This window comes from Orbicella franksi, chromosome 11 (genome assembly GCF_964199315.1).
Source record: "Orbicella franksi chromosome 11, jaOrbFran1.1, whole genome shotgun sequence".
NCBI lineage: Eukaryota > Metazoa > Cnidaria > Anthozoa > Scleractinia > Merulinidae > Orbicella > Orbicella franksi.
In genome coordinates this window covers 5,647,711-5,670,465 of record NC_138155.1, presented here as the reverse complement: position 1 = coordinate 5,670,465, position 22,755 = coordinate 5,647,711, and the positions used below count along the sequence as shown (strand labels likewise).

Sequence of the window (22,755 nt, the reverse complement as noted above, 5' to 3'; positions counted from 1 at the left end):
TTCAAGAATATAGGTCATAGGGAAAAGGAAACATTCTTCCAGTAGTCTAGTTTCGAATTCGCCATGACCGCTGAATAAAAGCACTGAGAACGCATTTGCACAGGGTTAGCCTTGACCTAAAAAAAAATATTCACAAATACTGACGGGAAGGTGCCACAAATTTGAAAATTAAACAATACATAGAGTTGTAAACAGGTCATATTCTCGCTGGAATTTGTGAATATTTTACTTAAGGTCGAGGCTAACCCTGTGCAAATGCGTTCTGAGTGCTTTTAATCAGCGGTCATGGCGAACTCGAAACTGGACTATTAGTGCATTACAAATATGCTTAAACTAGCAAGGAAAATTTGCATTTTGACACATGAGGCTCAAAGCGTTAACTAAAGCGTGGTGAACTAATTTCGTCTGTAATTCAAGCGCGTCTGTCGTAAAGGTGTCCTTCTTCAAACAGATTCTCCCTGGGCCTCAGCAGCACCGCAAATACCTTAAAATATTCAACATCAACGTTAATACAATGGTTTTACCCAAGGACCTCAACATAAAGCACTTGATATAAACATTTCTTTTTTTACAATTATGTTTGGATAAGGACCTGTATACAAGAGTCTTGATACAAGGACCTCTATGATGACTGTATACGAGGACCATTACTCAAGGGCCTTGGTACAGTTATCTTTATACAAGGAGCTTTGTACAAGTACTTCTGAATAAGGAAATGTATTCATGAGACGTGTGTTCAAAGGTCTTTATGTGAAGGTCTTTTAGTACATTCAAAGACCTTTGTATAAGTGCCTTAGAAAAGAGACCCTACCTTAAACAAGGGCCTTCATATGGGGTCCTTGATATAAGAAAGGCTTTCATGAATTTGTTCACATCGACATATTCTACGCGTATCGATTGATCCATGCATCTATACTAAGATGCATAAGATCACTCGTAACCGACAGTAGTCATAAGAAATATCGCACCACGATTTAAGATCGAATAGAAATCTTGAATGGTGGCAAAAGAGATAAATTGGCGATCTTGTATCGATTAATGATCCAAGATGGCCAAAAGGTTGTGCATACCATATATAAGCAGAGACTGGTAAATATTTTTTGCATATACACATAACTTTGAATTTCTGATATACGTTGATCGAAACCATCATTAACAACTTTAGGTAGTCAATTAGAGAAATGGACTATAAGATAATCTTCAGTGCACTTCTTTGTCATAAGCACTTCTTGCTCTGTGGCGAATGGCGATTTTCCTCTCGACGGACGAAGAAAAGACGGATGGCTTTTAATGTACGGTAAACGCGTTCGTTCATCAAAGGATAATGAGTTAGTGCGTAAATCCCTGTCAAGTTTAGTTATTGTACGTTCAAACTCGATTTGGCTCAAGTATTTCGATCTCGTTTTGAGACAACACGCGGCCGTTTCCTATATTTTTTGGTCCAAAACCAAGCCAACAAAAAGTATGCAAGGATATTTACATAGCCTAGGGTAGAACTCGAGCGAGCGAATTATATCACCAACATGTTGCAGTAGCAAATAGGAAACTAACAAATCATTTGTTGTAGAACACGCCTTGAAAGGTTGAATAAGTAGTAATTACAAGACAGTAATAAATACCTGTGCAGACAAGGTCGGTTCCACTCCAAGTTCCATTTTCTGTACATCTTCTAACCGTTGAACCTTTCGCTTCAAATCCTTCATTACAAGAAAAGCTGCACATGGTGTTGTATAACATCTCCGTTGTATTGCATCCTAGTAGTTCAACATTGGTCGGTAGTGATAACCTCAGGCACGAGACAGCTAAAAATAAAATGAGCACCGTGGATGTTCTACGAGACAGCAGTAACATGAACCTATTTGGTGTTGATGACATGAGCCAGTTACATCCTGTAAAATGGCCAGCCTAATCCGCCCTACTGCTGATTAAAATCCTACAATAATTTCACTTATAATTGGCTTTGAACGTCAAATTAGACCGATTTATACTTCGGCTTGGTCCGTAAAATAAATTATAGCCTTATGGTTGTAACTTCCAAGAAAATGACCAAACAGCAGATTTTCATGTATCTTTTCTTCTGATGCATACATTTTGTTAAATTGTTTTCATAGTATAGTTCTCATTATTTATAATCAAATAAATAAATGCATTTCAAAATAAGAAATATTTGTGAATTCTTGAAAATTAATATCAGCTTTTTCCCTCCAAAATAAAAGAATGCTCACCATCACATCGAGGCTGCGTACCGGTCCATGATCCTTCACTGTTGCACTTTCTAATGGATGATCCAATCAGATCGTAGCCTCGTTCGCAGAAGAATTCACAGGAGTCGCCTGGCAACCGGGAGCACGACGCGTTCATTTTCAAATTAGGAGCAAGTTGAAGTGGCTCACAAAGGATTCCTTTAATTTGAAAAAAAAAAGGGCGACAAAAAACAAGTGACGCAAACTTCTCACTACTGGAAGAACTTATCACAAGAATTATCCTTTCTTCTGTCCGAGGAGATAAAGAATAATCTTGGGAATGGGACCTGTATGAGGGATGAACTCATTCACTCCTCATGCTCTCTTGGTAAAGGTGACCATCTGGTGAGAAAGACTCTCGAATTATGAGGGACAATAATGTCAAGCTGTGACCTAGGGAGCATTCTGTTCTTTTGAACAGTTTTCTTTAACCGCCAAATTCTTTCTTGTTTTGTTAGTTTCTTTACTAACTCTTTATTCTTTTTCGTTGTTTTTACACTTTACATTCTCATTCACTTTACATTCAGACATTCGTCTTATTTCCACCAGTAGTTTAAGGCTGTACGTGAGCAGTCTAAAAGTCATGATTTCGTCATATACTAGCCACAGGACGCTTTAGATTTATTACAATATGTTTACGTTGCGTGTATAACTGCGATGATCAACCATTCCTTCTAATCTTTCTCCCAAAGTTCAAATATATCAGTATGAAGTTTCAAGTAAGAGTAAGTCCCATATATATATATATATATATATATATATATATATATATATAGTTTTTTTAGTTTTTAACTTTTAACCTGAAGAAGGCCGAACGGCCGAAACGTTGTACATTAAACTCGTCCAGAACAGTCAAGAGTTGGTCTCTTCGCCACATCGTACACTAAACTATATATATATATATATATATATATATATATATATATATATATAGATTTTTTTTAGATTTCTTAGATTTTTTACTGTATATATTTTTTTCGCTCGAAGTTGTCCGTCCTCGTTTTCCACAATTGCCTACAAATTTCATTACTCGAGGTTTGGACTACGAATCCTTTTGGATCCTTCTGGCGCGTGGCATCCCTGTTGGCTCGAAGCATCTTAACTTTATATATATATATATATATATATATATATATATATATATATATATATATTTAGGCCTTAGTCCTTTGTTAGTTCCCGTAAAACTATTTTCGGAGGGTCTTAATGGGGGTAGTGGCTTTTACAGCTAACGGTTAAATTTTTGGCCGTTACGGTTAACTGGAATTTTAACAATTAATTATAGTTGTTTTACATTATAATATAACAATCAACTGGAAACATGTTAGTTAATTTTCCTTGGTGTGGAGCATGCCAAAATCATGGAAAGTATAGGTAACATCCTCAGTTGACAAGAAATGAAATTTATCTGGTCCGCAAATACATATCAGTCCTGTACTGCGGGAAGTAGAAATTTGGAACTTAAATTTCTGAGAAATTAAACAAGGAATTATATATGCCTGTATGTGGTTAGGTGTTGTAAACATGTTCTTGTTGCTGTTTTGAAATAAATTTTATCATGCTTCTTTTTACATTTTTCATGAGGCTTACCGTTTTACGTTCTCTTAAACATTATAACGTGTCCACGCCTTGATCCTCGTTATCACCGCTCTACTACTGACAATAACTCGGAGTAAAGTGTCTTCACGCTGACAGCACGAAAAATTTTTAAACTCTAATCACGCTGAAAGGATTATAAAATATTTTGTAACTAATCCAAGATTACCACAAACCCAACATCAAGTTGACAGAGATGCCTTCTCGTGGCTTTTGCATAACTTAGCTCAAGCCTTAAACAGCGTACTGGCCCCCAGGGATTCAACGCACAAACAAGCACGCCTAAAACACTTCTTTAGTTAGCGCGAAACCGACATAAACTAGTTTACATATTCTTGTGTAATTAGATTTGAAAAAAAAAGTAAGTAGAAGAAATCGCGACCTCTCTGGCGTGATATCCTTGGAGTCTCAGGGGCTGAATAGTCGGTTCAGGAAGAAGTCAAACGGGCTAAAGCGACGCGAACGAAAGTCCACTAGAATCTCACTCGTTCTTGTTAATCACTGATCAGCAGACGAGACATGCGACGCCGAGTAAACGTTTCGCCATTCGTAATTCAATTTAGGATAACGTTTAGAACTCCGTCGTGTCTTATGTACAAGTGATTTTCTAATTTTACCAAAAAGAAATCTCGGGTTTTTTGAAACCCGCCCACATCTCTCGAAAGGCCATGATCAAACAAATAACAAAATGTTTGTTTTGTACAACTTTCGTAGTCGACCAACACCAAAACGTGTGACATTTTTTAACAGGGCAATGATGAACAGATTCCTCTAAATAAAATCACAATCGGGTAATAGATCACAAATCTTAGGTTAACCACATGCATCGTGTTCCGGACATCCGTACGCTTCTAAATCGACACTTGGAACGTTCAGTTTTTGCAGCAAGTTGCGTTCCACTAGCCCGCCATTTTGAATCATCAAGTCCAGCCGGTCTCAGAAACTCGTTTGACTAGTTCGACCATGACGTCTGTGTTTTCTCATTGGCTATTGGGCAAGGCTTTGTTCTTTCGCTATATAAGCCCGACATCACCCGGATGGTTGGGCGGCCAGTTAACTCCACTGCAATACACACTTCTCTCTTCAAATACTGCCTATATCTCATTAAACCCCCACATATATACTTACACAGCCTATATCTCATTAATTCCGCCACATATACCTACAAAGCCTGCATCTCATTTATCCCCCCACATATACCTACACTGTCTATATCTCATTCACCTACACAGCCTATATCTCATTAATTCCCCAACATATACCTACACAGCCTGCATCTCATTTATCCCCCACATATACCTACACAGACTGCATCTGATTTATCCCCCCACATATACCTACACAGACTGCATCCCATTTATCCCCACACATATACCTACATAGCTTGCATCTTGCGGCGTTGTCTTGTCTTGCACAAGACAACACCGATGACCAAAACGCCTTGCATGTAATGGGACCCACCGCAACGATGTTAGGGCCTCAGCTGATGTCACTTTTCCCTTTATAATCTTAGTTCTTTGCAACGCGACTTTGAAATGATTGCAATTGTTTCATCTGTGTTGTTAGAGCAGGCTGATCTCCCCAGACGATGTCTGCATAATCAATCTCATTCCATGACACACAGGTCGGTTTGTAATAATCAGTAGTTCTTATTTATAACTGTTCCAAAATAACTTCCAAACCATCAAAGTCATAAGGTGATAAAAAGTCTGAAGTATTATCAAGGTAGTTGACCTTGTATGCCATGCAAATATAAGAACATCGTAAGGACATTTTCAGCCTTTAAATTGCAAAAAAGATAAAAACGTTCAGCCTCAGCTCCAAAATTAGACGTTCTTATATAAAAAAAAAAAGAGCGTAGATGATTTGTTTTTATTCCAAGAAGATAATTAGAATTTAACAGCTTTTAAAATTGAACTATACATACGAATGTCAGGCTTGCCATAATTATCTATTGTAAAATTCTTCCACTTTTTGGCATGTTACGCAATTAGGAATCCTTATGTGATATAAGGCCAGATTGCCACCAACATTTTTATGCTAGCGGGACTTAAACCGCGATGTTTGACGAGTTAGCTGAAAGACCTCTAATGAGTCCCTTGGCTATGACGAAACATACGTATGTCAGGTTTGCCATAATTATCTGCTGCAAAATACTATATATAAATATATATAAATAAATATATGAAGGCCATTTTGAAGTGCTTTTATCGGGACGTTTAAAATTATCTCCTTGATACAGAATAATTAGTTAAACTGGAAAAAAAAAGATAAACTGATGTTGAAAGCCATTAACAGGTTTCTAACCATGATTCCAACCTTGCTGGACAAGGTAATGGTTTTGTTGTTTTGAAAAGTTAGCTCCTTAGGTACCCCTGTGTAACACATACCACGGCAAGTGAAATCTTCCCCACTCCAAGTTCCATTGCGTTGACATCTCCTTACTTGAGACCCAGAGCCTATATAGCCATCATTACACGAGAACTGACAGACGGTATCATTGTACACGGTTGCATTCTCTGGGCATCCAAATTTTAATCCATAGGACGGTGCAGGTAAGGCTGGACACGACGTGTTCTCTACAATGTATAAAGAATGACCACAAAGATAATTCTTACACTTGATGAATTGGTATACAGTGGCACCCCGTTAATCCGGTCACCAAAGGGGCCAAAAAAATCTGAACAGAAGAAAGTGGCCGTAATAACGAGGTGGACGTGAGGCGGGGTTCCACTGCATTGACGAATAATAACGGCCAAATGTATTGTGTGTGATAAACAGATAAAACAAGATAAAAGAAAATAAGCGGGAGGGGAGCATGATTCGCATGCCTTTGAGGGGCAGCCATTTACATAAAGTGGGCAGCCAGAACACGATGAAGTCACAAAGTACGATAAATTGGCGGGCGTGGACTTTGTTAATTTATTACGGAATAAATTTCGAAATATATTGCTCAACCTCAATGCTGATTGGAGGTCGGCAATCTATTGCATTTCAAAATAAAAGGTCGATAGTCAAAAGCGACTCATGAATAAAATATAGAAAATGGAAAAAAAAAATGTAGAAAAATAGAATGAAATAATAAAAATAAGAAAACGCCCCAAAAAATTACGCACATGCTAACCATATTTGTAGAGCATGGTATAATGGCTCTGAAGTTTTCCGAGGATCGCCTGAATATTTTCGAGGAATTTCCGACATAATGGAAAGTTGTACAAAATATTAATGGTTATGTGGCGAATTTATATGGCGCCAAAATTTCCAAAGATATTTTACCAAATTAAGCTTAAGGCTATATCTTTCAAGTGTCTAGTTAACAAGCAATCATAACATTTTCCCGTGCAATCTGGAAGAAATATGCACTTGTAAATTTTTCAGAAACTTTTTGTTTTGACGTCAAGTATTGACGGAGTATTGACGTCAAGTTCCTGAAAACAAACATGGCCGCGAGCATATTATCAAAAACCTTTCCTTGAACAAGATCCCTAGCACCAGCCGATGTGTGTTTTTCGGCTGAAACACTTAAAAACTCACCTGCACCGGCGTTACCACAATACCGAGCGGGACACGTGGGCGTATACGACAACTCGTACACAAAGTAAGCACCACAGTTTCTCACTCTGATCGTGTTATTCAAATCGCAGCAGTTGCTGTGCCAGTTGTAACAAACGTTACGAGTGACCAGACCTTCGGCGACTGTCGGGTGTGTACCAGAAAGCCAACCTGGAGCATCAGTACCGCAGCGAAACATGGGAATACATTTGTCCGCCATCCGATATCCTGCAGCTCCTTGAAAGCGATACCAACCTGGTGGCAGGTCCTTCCCATCGCATCTTGGACTATTCTGCAATGTGTTTCTTTGAGTGCGATCTCCTCCATTTAGCACTTTGTAACTGCTGCACACAGCCACTTAAATTGAGGTCATTCTAATTAGCTACGGTCGCGGAAAATTTACATTTACTTATTGTAGGGGATTTCATATTTCTCTCTCTATAATATGCAAATTGATATCAAAATAAAATACTTAATAATTATTCCCCGTAGTGGAGGAGGTGGCTAGTGGAGGATATCTTCCGAGCCGCGAAGCGACGAGGTAACTATCCACCACTAGCCACCGACACGGAGAAAAGTAATTGTTCTAGTATATATACCAAGCCAGTACGGTAAAATATCCGTAAAAATTGACTCAAAAGGCTGCAAAAAGGAGTTGTAAAGTCTTATTGATTGAAAGCCATGCTGTAAGACAATTAATAAATTCCATTATTTTAATTTCGCTAACCTCTAACCAATCGCTTTGTTGAAGTTGTTGTAAACTTAAATTGCAATAAGCTTAAGTAAACAAATCATTTTGAGTCGGTTTTCGCCGATAACTAGAAATAATAAAACCGTACTTGCAATTGTAAATGATGCAAAACCGAATTTTGTAGTTTTCTTTGTGTTAGTAGGGACAGCTGTTTGATAGCTAGGACTATTAATTTTTTTTAATTCTGACTACTCTCACTCGAGACATTCAACGAGAAGAGTTCATTGAGGATGTGCCAGTCCGTCATCTGATGAAAATGTATCCTATGGTATCCTCACAAATTTTAACTATTGGTTCTAAGAATTAGAACCCGTACTACGTCAGATACAAAATACACTGGAAAACCACTCTTTATATGAGGCTAGGCTGATATGTGGCCAAAAAATATGTGAAAAAGTATTCCTCATCTAATACAGCAGGACAAAACCTCGAGGAAAAGGTATTTTAAAATTAGTTACATAACTTGTTCAAAAAGAAGTTTAATCATAAAAAAGTGGACAAACACTACGACTGATCGACCAACCTAAAATGACTTAAATCTCCCGCCAAAACCGTAAATAGTAGTTAAGCATGCCGTGATTCACTGCGAGTCTCTCTATCGCGCCGTCAGAACGACAATTTCTGCTTAATTCGTCCCTCAACCGTCAGAAATTACATTTTTTGTTACAATAGGAAAACCATTTTGCTTACGACTCTCGCGGGCTCGGGATAGTACTGAAACACTATTCAGAGTTTGAGTAGCCAATCAGAATGCGCGAAAAGCACTATCCACTGGCTTAGCATATATCAATCTACACTGACTGATATTTTGCTGTTTTACACATCCTAAAAGTTGGCTGACATTTTAGCTACAAGCCTTAAAAGGGACTCTCATTTCTGCATTTTGTGAGTAGTAAGTCATAAAGGATGGTCTTCCATTTGCTGCGATCGTTACCGAGAAAGTCGAACGATTCTTTAATTAAGTATAGACTGTTCAAGTGAGCAAACGACACGATGATCCTGCTGGTATACGTTGGATCAATAGTGATCTAATCGGCTTCACATTTAACATGAAGAATATAAAAGCAGAAACTGACACAACGTAGGATGATTTTTTGAAGGTGTACTATTATATTTCGGCTGGCCAAGCCAGCCTTCTTCAGGTACAATGAGAATTTCACATTGGGACGTGTTTTTATGTAGCATATTTTCGTAATACTGGAAGTACGTAAAACTAATTGACAATGTAAATTAAAGATAAGCATACCATAAAATAAAACAATGAAATAACATAACAAAAGGAAACAATTAATATGTTTCTTCGCGGAAGTTCAGACCATCGGGATCAATTGTTCCTCCTTTTTGAATGAAAAAAAGGTCCCTGACCCTACGGATAGAGTATCCCATGTTGTGTCGGTTTCTGCTTTTATATTCTTCAATTTAATTAAGGAACGCTATCACGAAACCTAATTGTCTAGACTCTGTCTAGTCTTATAAACAATTGCTATAAAAGTGCACGTAAGCTTTACAACCGGTCTTGTAATGTATTACGCATATCCATGTATAAGGTTGTGATTTAAAACTGAAAAAGGCTGCAGACGTTTGCAAATTCTGTCGTCGGGTCTTAAAACCTAAAACCTCTAAATAATAGTTCTAGTAAAAATTGCTCTTTCAGTCTTCGACAATTCAATTAACATTTCATACTGATGTTGGGAGCTCTTTGTGTGACAGCGAAAGTGCTAAGCCGTAATTCTAGCCAATGTTTTAACTAACAATGCAGCATAATTGCCGAGTTGGTATCCCTTTAATTCAATTAATTATCGCTAAGTTTATTTTGCAAACTTACTCTGGCAGGTGAACTCTTGTCCGCTCCAAGTTCCATTGTGTTGACATCTCCTTGCTTGAGACCCAGACCCTATATAGCCGCTGTTACACGCGAATTGACAGACTGTATCATAAGAGTACTCTGTCGCACTCCCCGAGCATCCAAATCTTATCCCATTAGACGGTGCCGGAAACGCTGGACACGTGATCACTACAATGTCAAAACAAACCTTTGTTTTGTCTCTGTCATTTACATAATCATATGAGCGCACAAGCCATCCCGAGCTTTTGGTGTGAGTGTCGAAATATTACGGGTTTATTAATAGGAGTACTCTTGGAGCTTAAATTAAGAACGAGTTATGAAGAAGATTTATGGCCAGTTTCGTGAGCGGGCAAGATGAGCCACATCCTGCGCTGTGATTGGCTACCCGAGCGGGGAAGATATGCTGCTATGTTGCCCGCTAAGTAAGCAAGTAAATCTGAATAAGAAATGAGGGCGCGCACTGTCATTGGTCGATAAGTGTGTTTAGATGAGAGTATGTAAACACGGTTGTGACGTTTTAGATTCGCGCGTATTCTTGAGAATTATTTTATAAAAGCAAAGGAGCACTTTTTCCGCTGGGAGAATTCTCGAAAGTTGTGCTCGGGTTTGCATAACTGTCTCGAATTCTCCCAATCCTCCTCGTGTTTAGATGAGGTTATGTAAACACGGAAAAAGTGCTCTATTGCTTAACTGACCAATCGTGAGGTCAAGATGGGAGGATATTGGCCTTATTCTTTTTTTTTTTTTTTTCGGCGTTTATGGACCTGGACTCCGTTTCGGTCCATGAAAACAAAAAAAAGAGAATGGACAACATTCAGCCATCTTGACCTTACTGTTGGTCAATAATTCATATTTCTTATTTAAGTTATTACGATTATTAATGGTTTACTTGTCGTCTGTGTATTCACAGGGCAAATTTTGAGCGTTTTCAGCGTTTCTTCAAGTTTCGTTGTCACTGTGCGAAGACTCGCTAAAATCGCTTTAAAATAGCCCTATGAACGTACAAAAGAAAGATGGGAGAAGAATAAGAGAGGTAGTCCCCCGTGTACCCAAGGTAATCCATAAAATGAAAATTCGTGTAACCCCGCTTGGGCTGTTCACGTGAACAAAGTCCGTGTCCCCGGATTGATTATTCTAGATGTTTCTGAGATCTCTGAAACCAGGAGTGATCTAAACTTAATACCTCGAGGATAAGTATCTTGGGGAAAAGGCCTGTATGGGGGATTAACTTTCTTACCCTTTTTACTCTCTTGGAAAACGACAGGAAAACAACAGAGAGGGAATTGAGGGAAGGCAATTTAAGAGTATTTTTCTGTTTTTTATGAAGATCGAATATAAGCACCTGTTGAGTCAAGCAAGATCAAGCAGGTTCTTATATGCCGGTTACAGTTAAATTATGAACTGTTTCTATAGAGACAACACTACATCTACATTCTGTAATCAGTTGTAATGGGCTTGTCGTAATACAGTTGTCAATAAATACTGTATATTTAAGGACCAAACCCAAGTTTATTTATTTCTCTGGTAATCAAAAAATAAATCTCCGTCATAGAAATTAGGAACCTAATACGAACCTAGTAGGCCTAAATTGCCAATAACTACGCCAAAATACGAGAACTTATTTGCCAGGCTTCAAAAAATGTAGGTTCTTGGGTTTCTACTGTAGTTAGTACTTACCAGGAAGTTGCCGTGACTTGTCATATAGTACAAGCCCCATAGGTTGATAATTCATCACAGGGATATATGTTGGCGATGTTTCATTCGAGGTGTTCACTTTAAAAACCATGCGTCTTGCCGGATCAGTGATGAAAATATCCGATGAATAGAACGCGATTCCAAAAAAAGATAAATAGCCCAATGTCCAATTTCGGTAGCGATAAAGTAATCTTGTGTTGTTTCCATAGTAATGGACAGATCCTATACTGTTCGTTGCTGAATCCGCCCAAAAGACAAGTTTGTTTCGTCTGTCGAGATCGATACTTTGGGCCAAGTTAAGATAGGTTACCAATGAAGTAAGATTGGTTCCGTTTAAAGTTGATCTCATGATTCTCGAGTTCAAATCTATCCAGAACATTAGCCTGCGATGAGTGAAAAATACAGATGACCGAATACATATCTGTCTACAAAAGACGACTTGCTCTTGCTGCGCCGAAGTGGGGACGTAAGGGATTGCGGGGATGGGGAAGGGGAGGGGGGGACACAGGAGGGTCACTCCTCTAGATTTTTTTCTTCGGAATGGAGTCTGCTTTTTGCAAACCCCTACCATATAACGGAACAACTAGTCGTATTGAAAAACAAGAGGATGAAAGGTAAGAGAAAGTTATACTCTCATATAGGCCTCGTTCACAAGACAATCCTTCCCAAGTTATTTTTAGATCACTTCCGCACTCCCGACTTGGAAGATATCCGGAAGGGCTTAGAAAACATGGCGCAATGCGCATCGTTGAAATTATCCGCGCCAGAACTGGGTTCAAGTCTAAAATAACTTGGGAGTGATTACTTTGGATTTAATCTCTTACATATCATGCTCTCGTGTCACGGAAGGGCTAATTTTGTTCATCTTTGAACTATTACAAAAGGTTATCAAGGTAAGAGAGTGAGTTCCCCATATAGGCCTTATACTCAAGGTAACCCCTCTTAAGTTATTTTTAGACATGGTACCCAGTTCTTTAGAGGATGTTACACGCGCGATGCGTGGACAGTCCAAGCGGCTTTCTCGTTATTACCTGAGACGAAATGGCGGGATATGTGGAGAAAAGTTGTTTTATATGTTTTGGTTCTCAAAATACGTTTGATAGCAAAGATATTTTCTGCACTCCCAGCCGTCTTTAATTTCTATTCGACTCGGCTTTTGTTTGCTTTGTGCTTCTTTGGTTGTTCATTCATTTACCGTTCATTCGGTTTCAAGGAGTTTAAAAATAAACAAACCACAATGGCAACGGCGAAGGGTACAATGGCTTTGTACGCATGCGTTATAATTCTTTGTTAATTTCTTTGTTTTTTTTTACAAACAACAACACGGAATAACCACGTTCTGCGTATTCTAGAGAACGTGAAATACGACGGCCAATTTTAAAATTTATTTTTCCAATTTTGACGCTGTCATACATATTCCGCATAAAATATCTCTGACAGTGATAGAAAAACTGAGCGAATGTAAATTATTGCGAGATTCGTGGGTTGAATATAACGTCGTTCTTTGATAGGCGTTGTCCTTGGCGTTGGCGTCGTTGCTTAAACTCCCTTTTGTTCAGTGTTTGAGCAGCGAGTGTCTGTCTGCACTTTCGACCATCCGTTTGTTCAGTTGCGTTGTGTTCGGGCGTTCCTTCGCTTTGCACTCGTTTGGCTGCTCATTTCTCTGCAGTTCCTTCAGTTAATTATTGTTTGGGCAGAAAACATCAGTCTGTTATTTAAACTCCTATTAAAGTTTCGAAATGTATTAAAATATAGCTAGGGTAGAAGCTCCTTTGCTTCTTTAATATTTGTATACAAGTAAAAGAAGGCATCCCAAAGACGTTGGAGGTTTCCTTCCTTCGCTTTGAAACGAAGCGACACATGAACAAATCCTTCACAAAAACATTTACGCAACGCGCGAGTAACATACGAGGACGAACACGGTGCGTTGTCTAGAAATCGCGTAAGAGGGACTACCTTAGGTACAAGGCCTCTTGACTATTATTAAGAGTGCGTCTATGAGAAAACCAGGCAGGATGCAAGCAGTACACCAGCACAGAAAAAATTTTGAGGTCCCCAAAGATTTTATGGCTTTTCCGAGAACTTTATTGATTACTCTTACTATCCACGTTAGAATAATACGTAATTGGTTTTGCCCATTGCAGGTAATTGCCATCGATTAAAGGTTATTCCCAACATTGTGAGATACGCACTTTACTTAAGATGAAGCCACGGAGAGAAATCAAATTGTCTAGTTGAAATGAATATCTGTGCTTTTAGATTGATAGTCGTAGAACATGATCCATTGGATTTCATTATCACATGGCTTTTCTTGCTGAAGAAATACTAAACCAGACGGTTAATGAAATATGGACAAATTAGTGTCAAATGGCCATTTTTGCAGGAGCTCGCCCTAACTAAAGAATTAATAAAATATTTTGACCTACTTTTTTTGCCACGATCATTCACTCAGCAAACCCACATTTGAGCCAAGTTTGAGCAAAATCGGTGATTTGAGCTGTATTACCTTCTGCCAGCCTCTGCCTGGTTTTCTCATGCACACACTCTTAATAACATAATCAGTATGCTGATTACAGAGAGGAAAAACGAGTTTCTTTAACTTACTTATAATTTTAATTACATTTTGCCACTATTGCTTAACTTACTTGCGCTCAGGATCAAGAACAATACCACCATAAGTAGCTCGCCATTTCTTTGAAGAATGTAGAATACGTCTGTTGTTGCCTTCTAAGTCTGATATCGATATCGCACCTTTCCTATGAGTCCAGTACAACTGCGATGACATCCAGTCCAACGCAAGGCCATCGCTTTCTATGCCATTGTGGAGTAAAGTAATATTTGTTCCATCGATGTTAGCTCGCTTAATGTTTCCTTCTGTGACGTCACTCCAAAATATGTAACCCAGGTTGAAATGGACATCTATTGCTCCAACTCTCGTTAAATTCGAGATGATTGGATAAGTTGTAGCGCTGTTGTAGTCCAACGCTTTTATTTCCTGTGGAGTTGCAACTAGGAAACATGGAGACTTGCATGGGACTCCCAAAGCTAAGGCAACAGAAAATGCAACGAAAACAATTGAAAAAAAGTAACAAACAGAAGTTTGGTTAGTTACGTCGATGGCAAAATTACTTTGACAATTACCGATTACATGTAAACAATGGTCTATTTTTGACGTCAAATGGAGGCTATTGTAAAATATAATTTGAAAATAATAAAGTGTATATTAATAAGTGTGTAAGTGTGTCTCCATTTGGCGCGAAAATATGTTCGGAATTTGGTGCATGGACTTAACTGATAGCCCTCGAAAAACCGTGAGCTTCGAGAAAGAGAAACGTCCAATTAAGGACAAATATTCGAGCATATTTTTGAAGTCAAATGGAGGCTATCGTGTTTATTATCCTTCAAATATTTTCGCAACACTTGCGTTTTGAAATTTTGGCGAATATTACTTGGATACTCCCAGCATATTTAGTCACGTGCCACGGTTGGACCAATCGCTTGCGAGCGAAACAAATTAATGGATTATACTTGTTTATAATGGATGACCCGTGGATTTCCGGAGCACCCGAACTCAAAAACCACGGATAAAATGTCGGAATTCCCTTAAAAATTGCTGAAAACACAAGTGGTCACATGTGTAAGTTACTTAGCCCCATGGGATTACCAATGAGAAGATACTTTGGCCGGAAGCCACCCTTGGGAGAGCCTTTAAGGCACTTTACCAGAAAGCCTAACTATCATTCTCGTTTTTCTTTTCATCACAGCCCCGGCGCGGTAATATTTCCCATCACCCTTTAAAATGCTCAAAGACATTTCATCAGTCTCAATCCATTTTTTTATTATGGTAATTTACTTTGAGATGGAAAGGATGAGGGGTAACTTGCCCTGCATCCTCAGAGCTTTACCATCTGTGACGCAATCAACAGCCAAAACATGCGGGAAAGGATATCACATTATCAACAAACTGACGCCAGATTAGATTGGGCCATAACATTGTTTTCATCTCTTTGAATTTAGTTCAAGATCATCTCCAGTCTGCTTTGATTTGACTTCGGGAAATTGTCAAAGTGCTGTGGATCGACAGACCATAGTTAAATTTATTATGGACTAAAAGTCATCATGAGCGATTTTGGCGATTTTCACTTTAACTTTTTTTTTGAACAAACGCGAGTGATGGCCTCCTTTTTGTGTCTGTACTCTTACTGATGAGAAAACTTAACCAATGAGCGTACCAAAAGTTTACAATAAATTAACAGTTACAATTGGTTACGTCACGTGAAAAGTTAAGACGAATCGCGCGTGAAAAAAAAAAAGGATTTGATGGATTATAAAGAGAGCTCAGAATTAAAAGTTAATTAACGTGCATACCTGGTAACTGCGTGAAGCTGTCATAAGATACGAGCCCAAATAGTTGTTTTGAGATGTTCTTGAAGTTAATGTTACTCACAAATGTTCCATTGGCATTAGCCTTCAGTTTGTAAATCCAAAAAGTACGCCAATCAGAGGCTGAGGTGAATAAATTAAAGGAGAAGAAGGTCACTCCATAAAAGGAGACGCCTTTTTGCTGAAAGAGTATTCTTCTGTTGTTGCCATGGTAATCGACAGACTCTACTCTGCCCAGCCACCTATCCACCCAGAAGACAAGCCTGCTTCGTCTGTCAAGGTCAATGGCGAATGGCCATACAAGATTGGACGTTACTATAGAAACACGTTGCGTGCCTGATAAAGTGGCTCTCTCTATCTTTGGAATGTGTCCCCAGTCCGTCCAGAACATTGACCTGTTGAATAAGAAACATTGCATCAACCAATCACAAGACCAAGGGACTCGAGCTCAGTGTAGCGCTCATAATAATCCTGCACAACTGTAAAAGTTATGTATAACTGCGATGACCAGTCAATTCTTCTTCTCTTTCAAATTATGTTCTTCCATACATTCACTTGCATTCTTCATCATCTACGGGTGTTTTATGAACTCACAACGTGACCAGCTCCCAATTGGCTTGATAGCTCAGTTGATAGAGCACTGCACCGGTATCGCAGAGGTCATGGGTTCGAACCCCGTGCAAACCTGAATATTTTTTAGGCTTAAATTCCAATTGATTAATTGATCAATCATGTCTTCATATCATATTATTGTCGTAAGCTGTTTCTTAAATGAAGAAACTGCAAGGTGCCGCCTTCTGGCTGAGACTTGTTTATGGGGAATCTTTTGTTAAAAACTCAACCGAATAGGCTAATTAATTACATAGAAATTTACTCAAATCACTCTTGCGTTGATCATCGCCTAGCACTCCTCAAAGTTAGAAACAAGTGGCAATACAAAACTTTCCTTAGGGAAACCAATCTTGCAGTCCCACTTGCTACCAGTTTTGTATGCAAAAAGATACAAGTCTTATCAAAACATGAATAATCTTCACTGCTTCGCAAGGCATGACGGCATTTCGTTCCCAGGCCCGGTTGTTTTTCCTCTTCTCATTTTCCCCAAATGTTTTACCCTCGATTCACTTTCTAATATTCTATATCGTGGGGAAGGAAAAAATACTGGCTGTAAACTTACCCATGGTAAGGATCCACAGCAATTCCTCTAGGCTCATCAAGAGTCGAAGAAACCAGAATACGTATGTTATTTCCGTCCAGATCTGACACCGATATCCTATTATAATCTTCATCGGTCCAGTACAATTGCAACGAAATCCATTCTACTGCCAATCCACCAATATTTCCTGTGTTATTGTGTGTAACAGTAATATTTGTTCCATTAATGTTAGTTCGCTTGATGTTAAATTCTGTTGAATCACTCCAAAATATGTAACCCAAACTGAAATGGATATCTATGTTGTCAGCGAGTGTTAAATTGGAGATGACTGGGTAAACTGTGGTACTATTGTAATCCAAAGCTATTATTTCCGTTCCAGTTGACACCAAAAGGCATGGAGACTTGCACGAGGTTCCTAAAGCTAAGGCAAAAGCAAATACAGAACAATTTAATTTTTACCACAATGGCTACTAATCTGGCAATCTGATCGGCTAATTTGCCATTGTCGATACAAGTCCAGACAACGCAGCTCGCGTCATTGTGTCACGCAATGCCTTTTTCAGCTCGCGCTTTAAAAAAAACAAAATCATTTTCTTTGACGTTGATATTGTGGTAAAAAACAAATAGAAATGTGGTTTAGCGTGGTCTTTACTCTTATCGACAACGATACGGGTCATTACAGGGGTCAAAATTTGCTGTGGACTCACTCGGCTGCGCCTCGAGAGTCCACAACATTTTGACCACTGTGATCACGCGTATCGTTGTCGATAAGATTACAGACCACGCTAAACCACATTCGATTTGTTAAATAGACAATAAATCAAACTTTAGTTTATTTTGTCGATGGTATAATTACTTCGAAAATTCAATGCCAACACGATTCCTCGAGAAAACAAGATATTGTTGGGCATCCAGGCGTAGTCAATCGATAAAAATCGATATCGGAAATCAATCTATATCTATCGCCGATTGCTATCGATTGATATCGGCAATCGATAACAATCGATAACTTACAGAAAAATGTCTTTATCGATTGCTATCGATTGGCAAAATCTATAACAATCGATAATTCCTATCTCCAAGAATATCTGCTGTTATCGATTTAAAATAAACGACAATAACTACCCGGACTATTCAAAGATGGCTTTGTTATTGTGTAAAATAATACCTGGACACGAGATGTTCATCTTCAGCGTTCTACTAGATAATATTTTCCTTTTGGCCTGCTCCGAGATCTATTCTTACGTTTGTTTCCTGATGCAAATAATTGAAATCACTAGAACTCTGACTGTTGTTTATTTTGCTTCATCTTAATAGCTGGTTTTCACATGACGTCACCAAAATTCGAACTACAAAACATTGATCTTCCTGAGATTTTACTTAAATGATGTATAAGAGCAGTTTAAACCTAATATTTATACAAATTTTCGCTCCGAATGGGTTCTTGGTTTTGTGAAACACTACGCTTGAATTTCTAAGCTTTTGCGTGACGCGGCATTCACATGACGGCCTAGAGAGCTGTCATGATGGTTAAAAAAGTGACTTGTTTCGGGGAACTTGGTTATCTGAACAGTTCATGTCCTAGAAAAAGTATTATTTTAATGTTTTAGAGTTCCTCGAGGGACAAATTCACGCTTTTGTAGCAAAACTCAGTGACAGATGTTTCTGTTGGTTTCCGGCCGCCATGTTGGTGCCCATACGGATGGGCACCAGCATGGCGTCTCCATACAAATCTCTATAAATTTGGGTAAAAAATTTCTCCGCGAGAGCCTTTGCATATTTACCTTCTTTCATTTCCCAGATTGTGGACTTTATCTTTTGACCGGTTTTGATTTTTATTTTGATCTATTTTGAATTGCGTGACACTGAAAACCAGCAATACCGATGCTACAATGAGACTGGAAGGTCTTACCCTGCTACTCTAGGCTGAGCTTCTTCCCGTGTCGTAAACTAGCAAAGAACGATCTAAAGCCCAAAAAATTTCTGCCAGTTGTTTCCGTTCTTGTTGTTTTGTCAATGATAGTAAAAGATACGCAGCTATGATAAACTGACTCGATAAAACCATTATGGACAAATTTTGTCAAACTTTTATCAATGTAACTTGTAAAAGGACAAAAACAATTTCTGATAACAATCGATAATAATCGATACCAACTGATGAATCAATCGTTGTCCATTACTATCGGAAATCGATAACTCACAACTTTTTTTCTTCATCCATTTTCATCGATTGCTATCGGCAATCGATACTGATATCGATTGTTATCGATTAATATCGATTATCGGTTTATTGATTGACTATACCTCGAGGGCATCGATGGTTGTTTGTCGGTCGAATCAGCAAACCTTTATCGGTGTCTAAAATACCTTGAAATATCCCTAACATCGCAAGGATTGCGCCGTCGACGACTAATAACGACCCCGCTCTTCACCCGCCCGCTTTTTCGATCGTCGCCACAGACCGAGAGCCTTGAACAGACTAGCTATTAGCATACTGCTTTAAACCGAGTTAAAAAATTATTTTCATTTTTTTAAAAAGTCAAAAATGTATTTTGATTACTGTAAAACTTGGGACCATTTGGGATGGAAAAGGTATTATTATAAGAAAGGCTGCCGAATGTTAAGTCCCCCGGGTTTTCCTAGTCTCCTCCGCAGCCGTTGGGATGTCACGCAACGCTTCTCCCCCCCCCCACCCCCCCTCCCCCACCAAGAGCGAGAGCGTTGCGTGACACACATTGTTGAAGAGAACTTTGAACATTTAGTTGTGATTAAAACCATTTTAAAACCAGTTTAGTCTGAAAGGTGAATGGAGGATATTTGTGTATTTTCCGAGTCAACTCTGTTCAACGTTATTTTCATGTTCCGTATTTGAAAGCTATTTGGCTGCGCTCCACAGATCACAAAATATTATCTGCGACTCACAAAACAGAGATTAAGACCTCAATGTATTATTATGTTCTCAATTACATGGAATGACTCCAGCGGTCCTGCAATGACCTTACTTGATTCAAGCCGCCAAAAGGCGCCTGGTAATTTTTTAATTATTCCTTTTCTGTAATTACTCCTCTGTCCACAGTTAATAAAAGGGAATGGTTATGGAGCCCAATCAATGACAAGTTCTTGTTCGCTTTTTTGGCTTTGATCACATGAACGGAAAACAACAGTCGTTTATTTCCGATAGAGACCCGAACTAACCAAAAGAAACGTTTCGTTTACGTGGTTCATATAAACAAAACATAAGATTATACACAATCGTGGACAAGTTCGCACGCTCACTACCGCTCACTTCTGTTGCGTTCTTCTTTGCGTTCTTCCCATGGATTTTCGAGCAAAAGAGAGACTGCTTGCAGTCTAGCTCCTTTGCTGAACTACATAACCGAGGGTCGTACAGGGTGGGTCTCTGACACGGTTCACGAACGGAAAATCACTGGTCACGGATATAAAAATTTCGTTTTCCCGACTCTTTTTAATGACCTGTTCTTACACTAAAAGCAGTGTTTGAAGAAAGTAAAATCGCGAATGGCTAAGTCAAGGCTCCATATTGCAAATCGCATACCTAAGTCACTCTCGATAGACGACTTTAACCATTCGGAGGACCTGCGCCTGAAAATCACGTAGAATAGAGTGGTAAAATCGCGAATATCGGTTAAATAATTCAGGTTCTTCACGGGTCACTAGCAAACCTTCAGGTCACTAGTCACGAGGAATAATTTCCTAAATTCACGTTGCACGGAAAATAAAATCAGCTAATCACGCATCACGAGAATACCCCCGTACGACCCTCATAACCATTTCTCTCTATCAAAATTTTCCGTTGAAATAGCCATCAGAGGGCCATTGTTGTCGCTGATTCCACATCAGTTCAATCTACAGAAGGATTTCCGGCTGTCGTTTTAGTCGGTGTTGAACAACAGCCGGTCGGATATCTGTGCAGGCTTCCTTAGAGAAGGAAAGAGATGTTACTGTGAAACCTGTATTAAGCGGACACCCTTGGGACACTCACTAAACATGATCTAATATATTGGGCAATAACAGTTAATTATTAACCTTTTTGTAACACAGTGTAACACAGTGTAAGATCAATCTGGAATAATCTACTTTGCTTTAAAACGACATCGCTGAACAATGTTAAAGGAATCTGAGCTGAGCTTTTAGAAGTAAAAAGCCCTTGAAAATTTCCCCTTATTACAGGTTTTGTGCGACAAAATGGCTTAATATGGGGTCCACTTTATACAGGTTAAAGCGGTTTAAAACTAGTTTGTTATTAAAAAGCAGATGGAAAATCAGTAGTTTTGCATCACTGACATTATTTTCCACTTTCAAGTGACCAAAAATTAATATCTCCCTGGCGTAAGTATCTGATTCCACAAAATGCCAAGATTCACCAATTCGAAACAGTTCTTGATGAATATTTCCGGGCATTGGAAGGATTACGAGAGCTGAATTTGAACAGTTTAAACCAAAGTTTTCAAGGTGCGCTATTCGCGAGTTGACTCTAATTTAAATCACTGAGAAAGTCCATCCATAAGTGATCCTTTCATCCTCTATGTTTAGAAAATGTCCTGTCGTTAACTAAACAAAATGATGTTCTATCATAGCCCTCACTGCTTGAAGGTGCGCTATTCGCGAGTTGACTTTAATTTAAATCACTGAGAAAGTCCATCCATAAGTGATCTCTATGTTTAGGAAATGTCCTGTCGTTAATTAAACAAAACAATGTTCTATCATAGCCCTCACTACTTGCAGTCTGTATTTCTCTCGAAGTCAGGGATTATGAAACGAGACTGCAATGAGTACAGATCAAGTTGATATCACATGATACGAAAAGCAATACAGATCATATTCCCTCTCGATCTTTGTTAAGAAAAGCAAAAAATCCAGCTTACCCGCTTGAGATGATGTAGAAGCCGTTACGAAGTTGTCATTACTGTCTAGCTTAAAAATATAGATTGTGCATAGCAGCACAAAACGAACTCCTCCGTATGCTCCCATCTTTGCTTTGAAATGTTCACTGTGCAGTGTTCACTGGGATTTAGATCAAGTGCGGGCTATGAGAGAAGAATGGGAAGAAGTGGAGGGGAAAGGTATTTTTAGAACGACGGTACCGTGACTTAGGTCATAGAGGTTGACTAAACATCGTGCAAGCCACGTCATTCAGTGCTGAAACGACGGAACCTCTGAAAACTTCTGAGAATACCTGCAAATAAAGTTGCTGTAGTAGTATAGTAGACTGCTAACATTTATTCGCGACCCTCTGAGTCATGCAGATGTCCTTACAGGCAGAAATGATACAGTAGTAACCCGCGTGTAAGAAGCCAGTGCTTCACGAACCCTGCTGACAGAAATTTTGCCATTTTGATATCCAAAAATATGACAGGACCTGTTTAGCCAAGCAAGAACAAGCAGGTTACATGGGTTACAGTTAAATTATGAACGCTTGTTATAGAGACAACACCACATCTACATTCTGTAATCGGTTGTGTTAGACTTTTCATAATACAGTTGTGAATAAATACTCTTTATTATCCAACTGCAG

The 22,755-nt window shown here is 38.8% G+C and overlaps 2 protein-coding genes across 2 annotated transcripts in view; both read right to left on the bottom strand.

Moving 5' to 3' along the window:
* LOC145503458 (uncharacterized) overlaps positions 1-22,755 on the bottom strand; it is a 92,441-nt gene that overhangs the window by 31,880 nt on the left and 37,806 nt on the right. The gene's annotated exons all lie outside the window — the stretch shown is intronic.
* LOC145502360 (low-density lipoprotein receptor-related protein 1B-like) lies at positions 1,551-22,519 on the bottom strand. Its single transcript, XM_081481663.1, has 10 exons — positions 22,106-22,519; positions 17,241-17,640; positions 16,052-16,461; positions 14,329-14,728; positions 11,666-12,066; positions 9,968-10,156; positions 7,374-7,748; positions 6,230-6,418; positions 2,226-2,402; positions 1,551-1,802 (listed from the first exon to the last, which is right to left on the bottom strand). The coding sequence occupies exons 1-10, from the start codon at positions 22,209-22,211 to the stop codon at positions 1,555-1,557; spliced, it is 2,895 nt and encodes a 964-aa protein (XP_081337789.1). The 5' UTR covers positions 22,212-22,519; the 3' UTR covers positions 1,551-1,554.

What these genes read in the sequence shown, in the direction of transcription:
- LOC145502360 (XM_081481663.1), bottom strand. Translation starts at nt 22,211, where the DNA reads ATGGGAGCATACGGAGGAGTTCGTTTTGTGCTGCTATGCACAATCTAT. An exon ending in GTTCTTGATCCTGAGCGCAA is followed by an intron (nt 12,067 to 14,328) that starts GTAAGTTAAGCA and finishes CACTCATCGCAG; the next exon opens with GCTAATGTTCTGGATAGATT. An exon ending in TACGCAGCCTCGATGTGATG is followed by an intron (nt 1,803 to 2,225) that starts GTGAGCATTCTT and finishes TTTTATTTTTAG; the next exon opens with CTGTCTCGTGCCTGAGGTTA.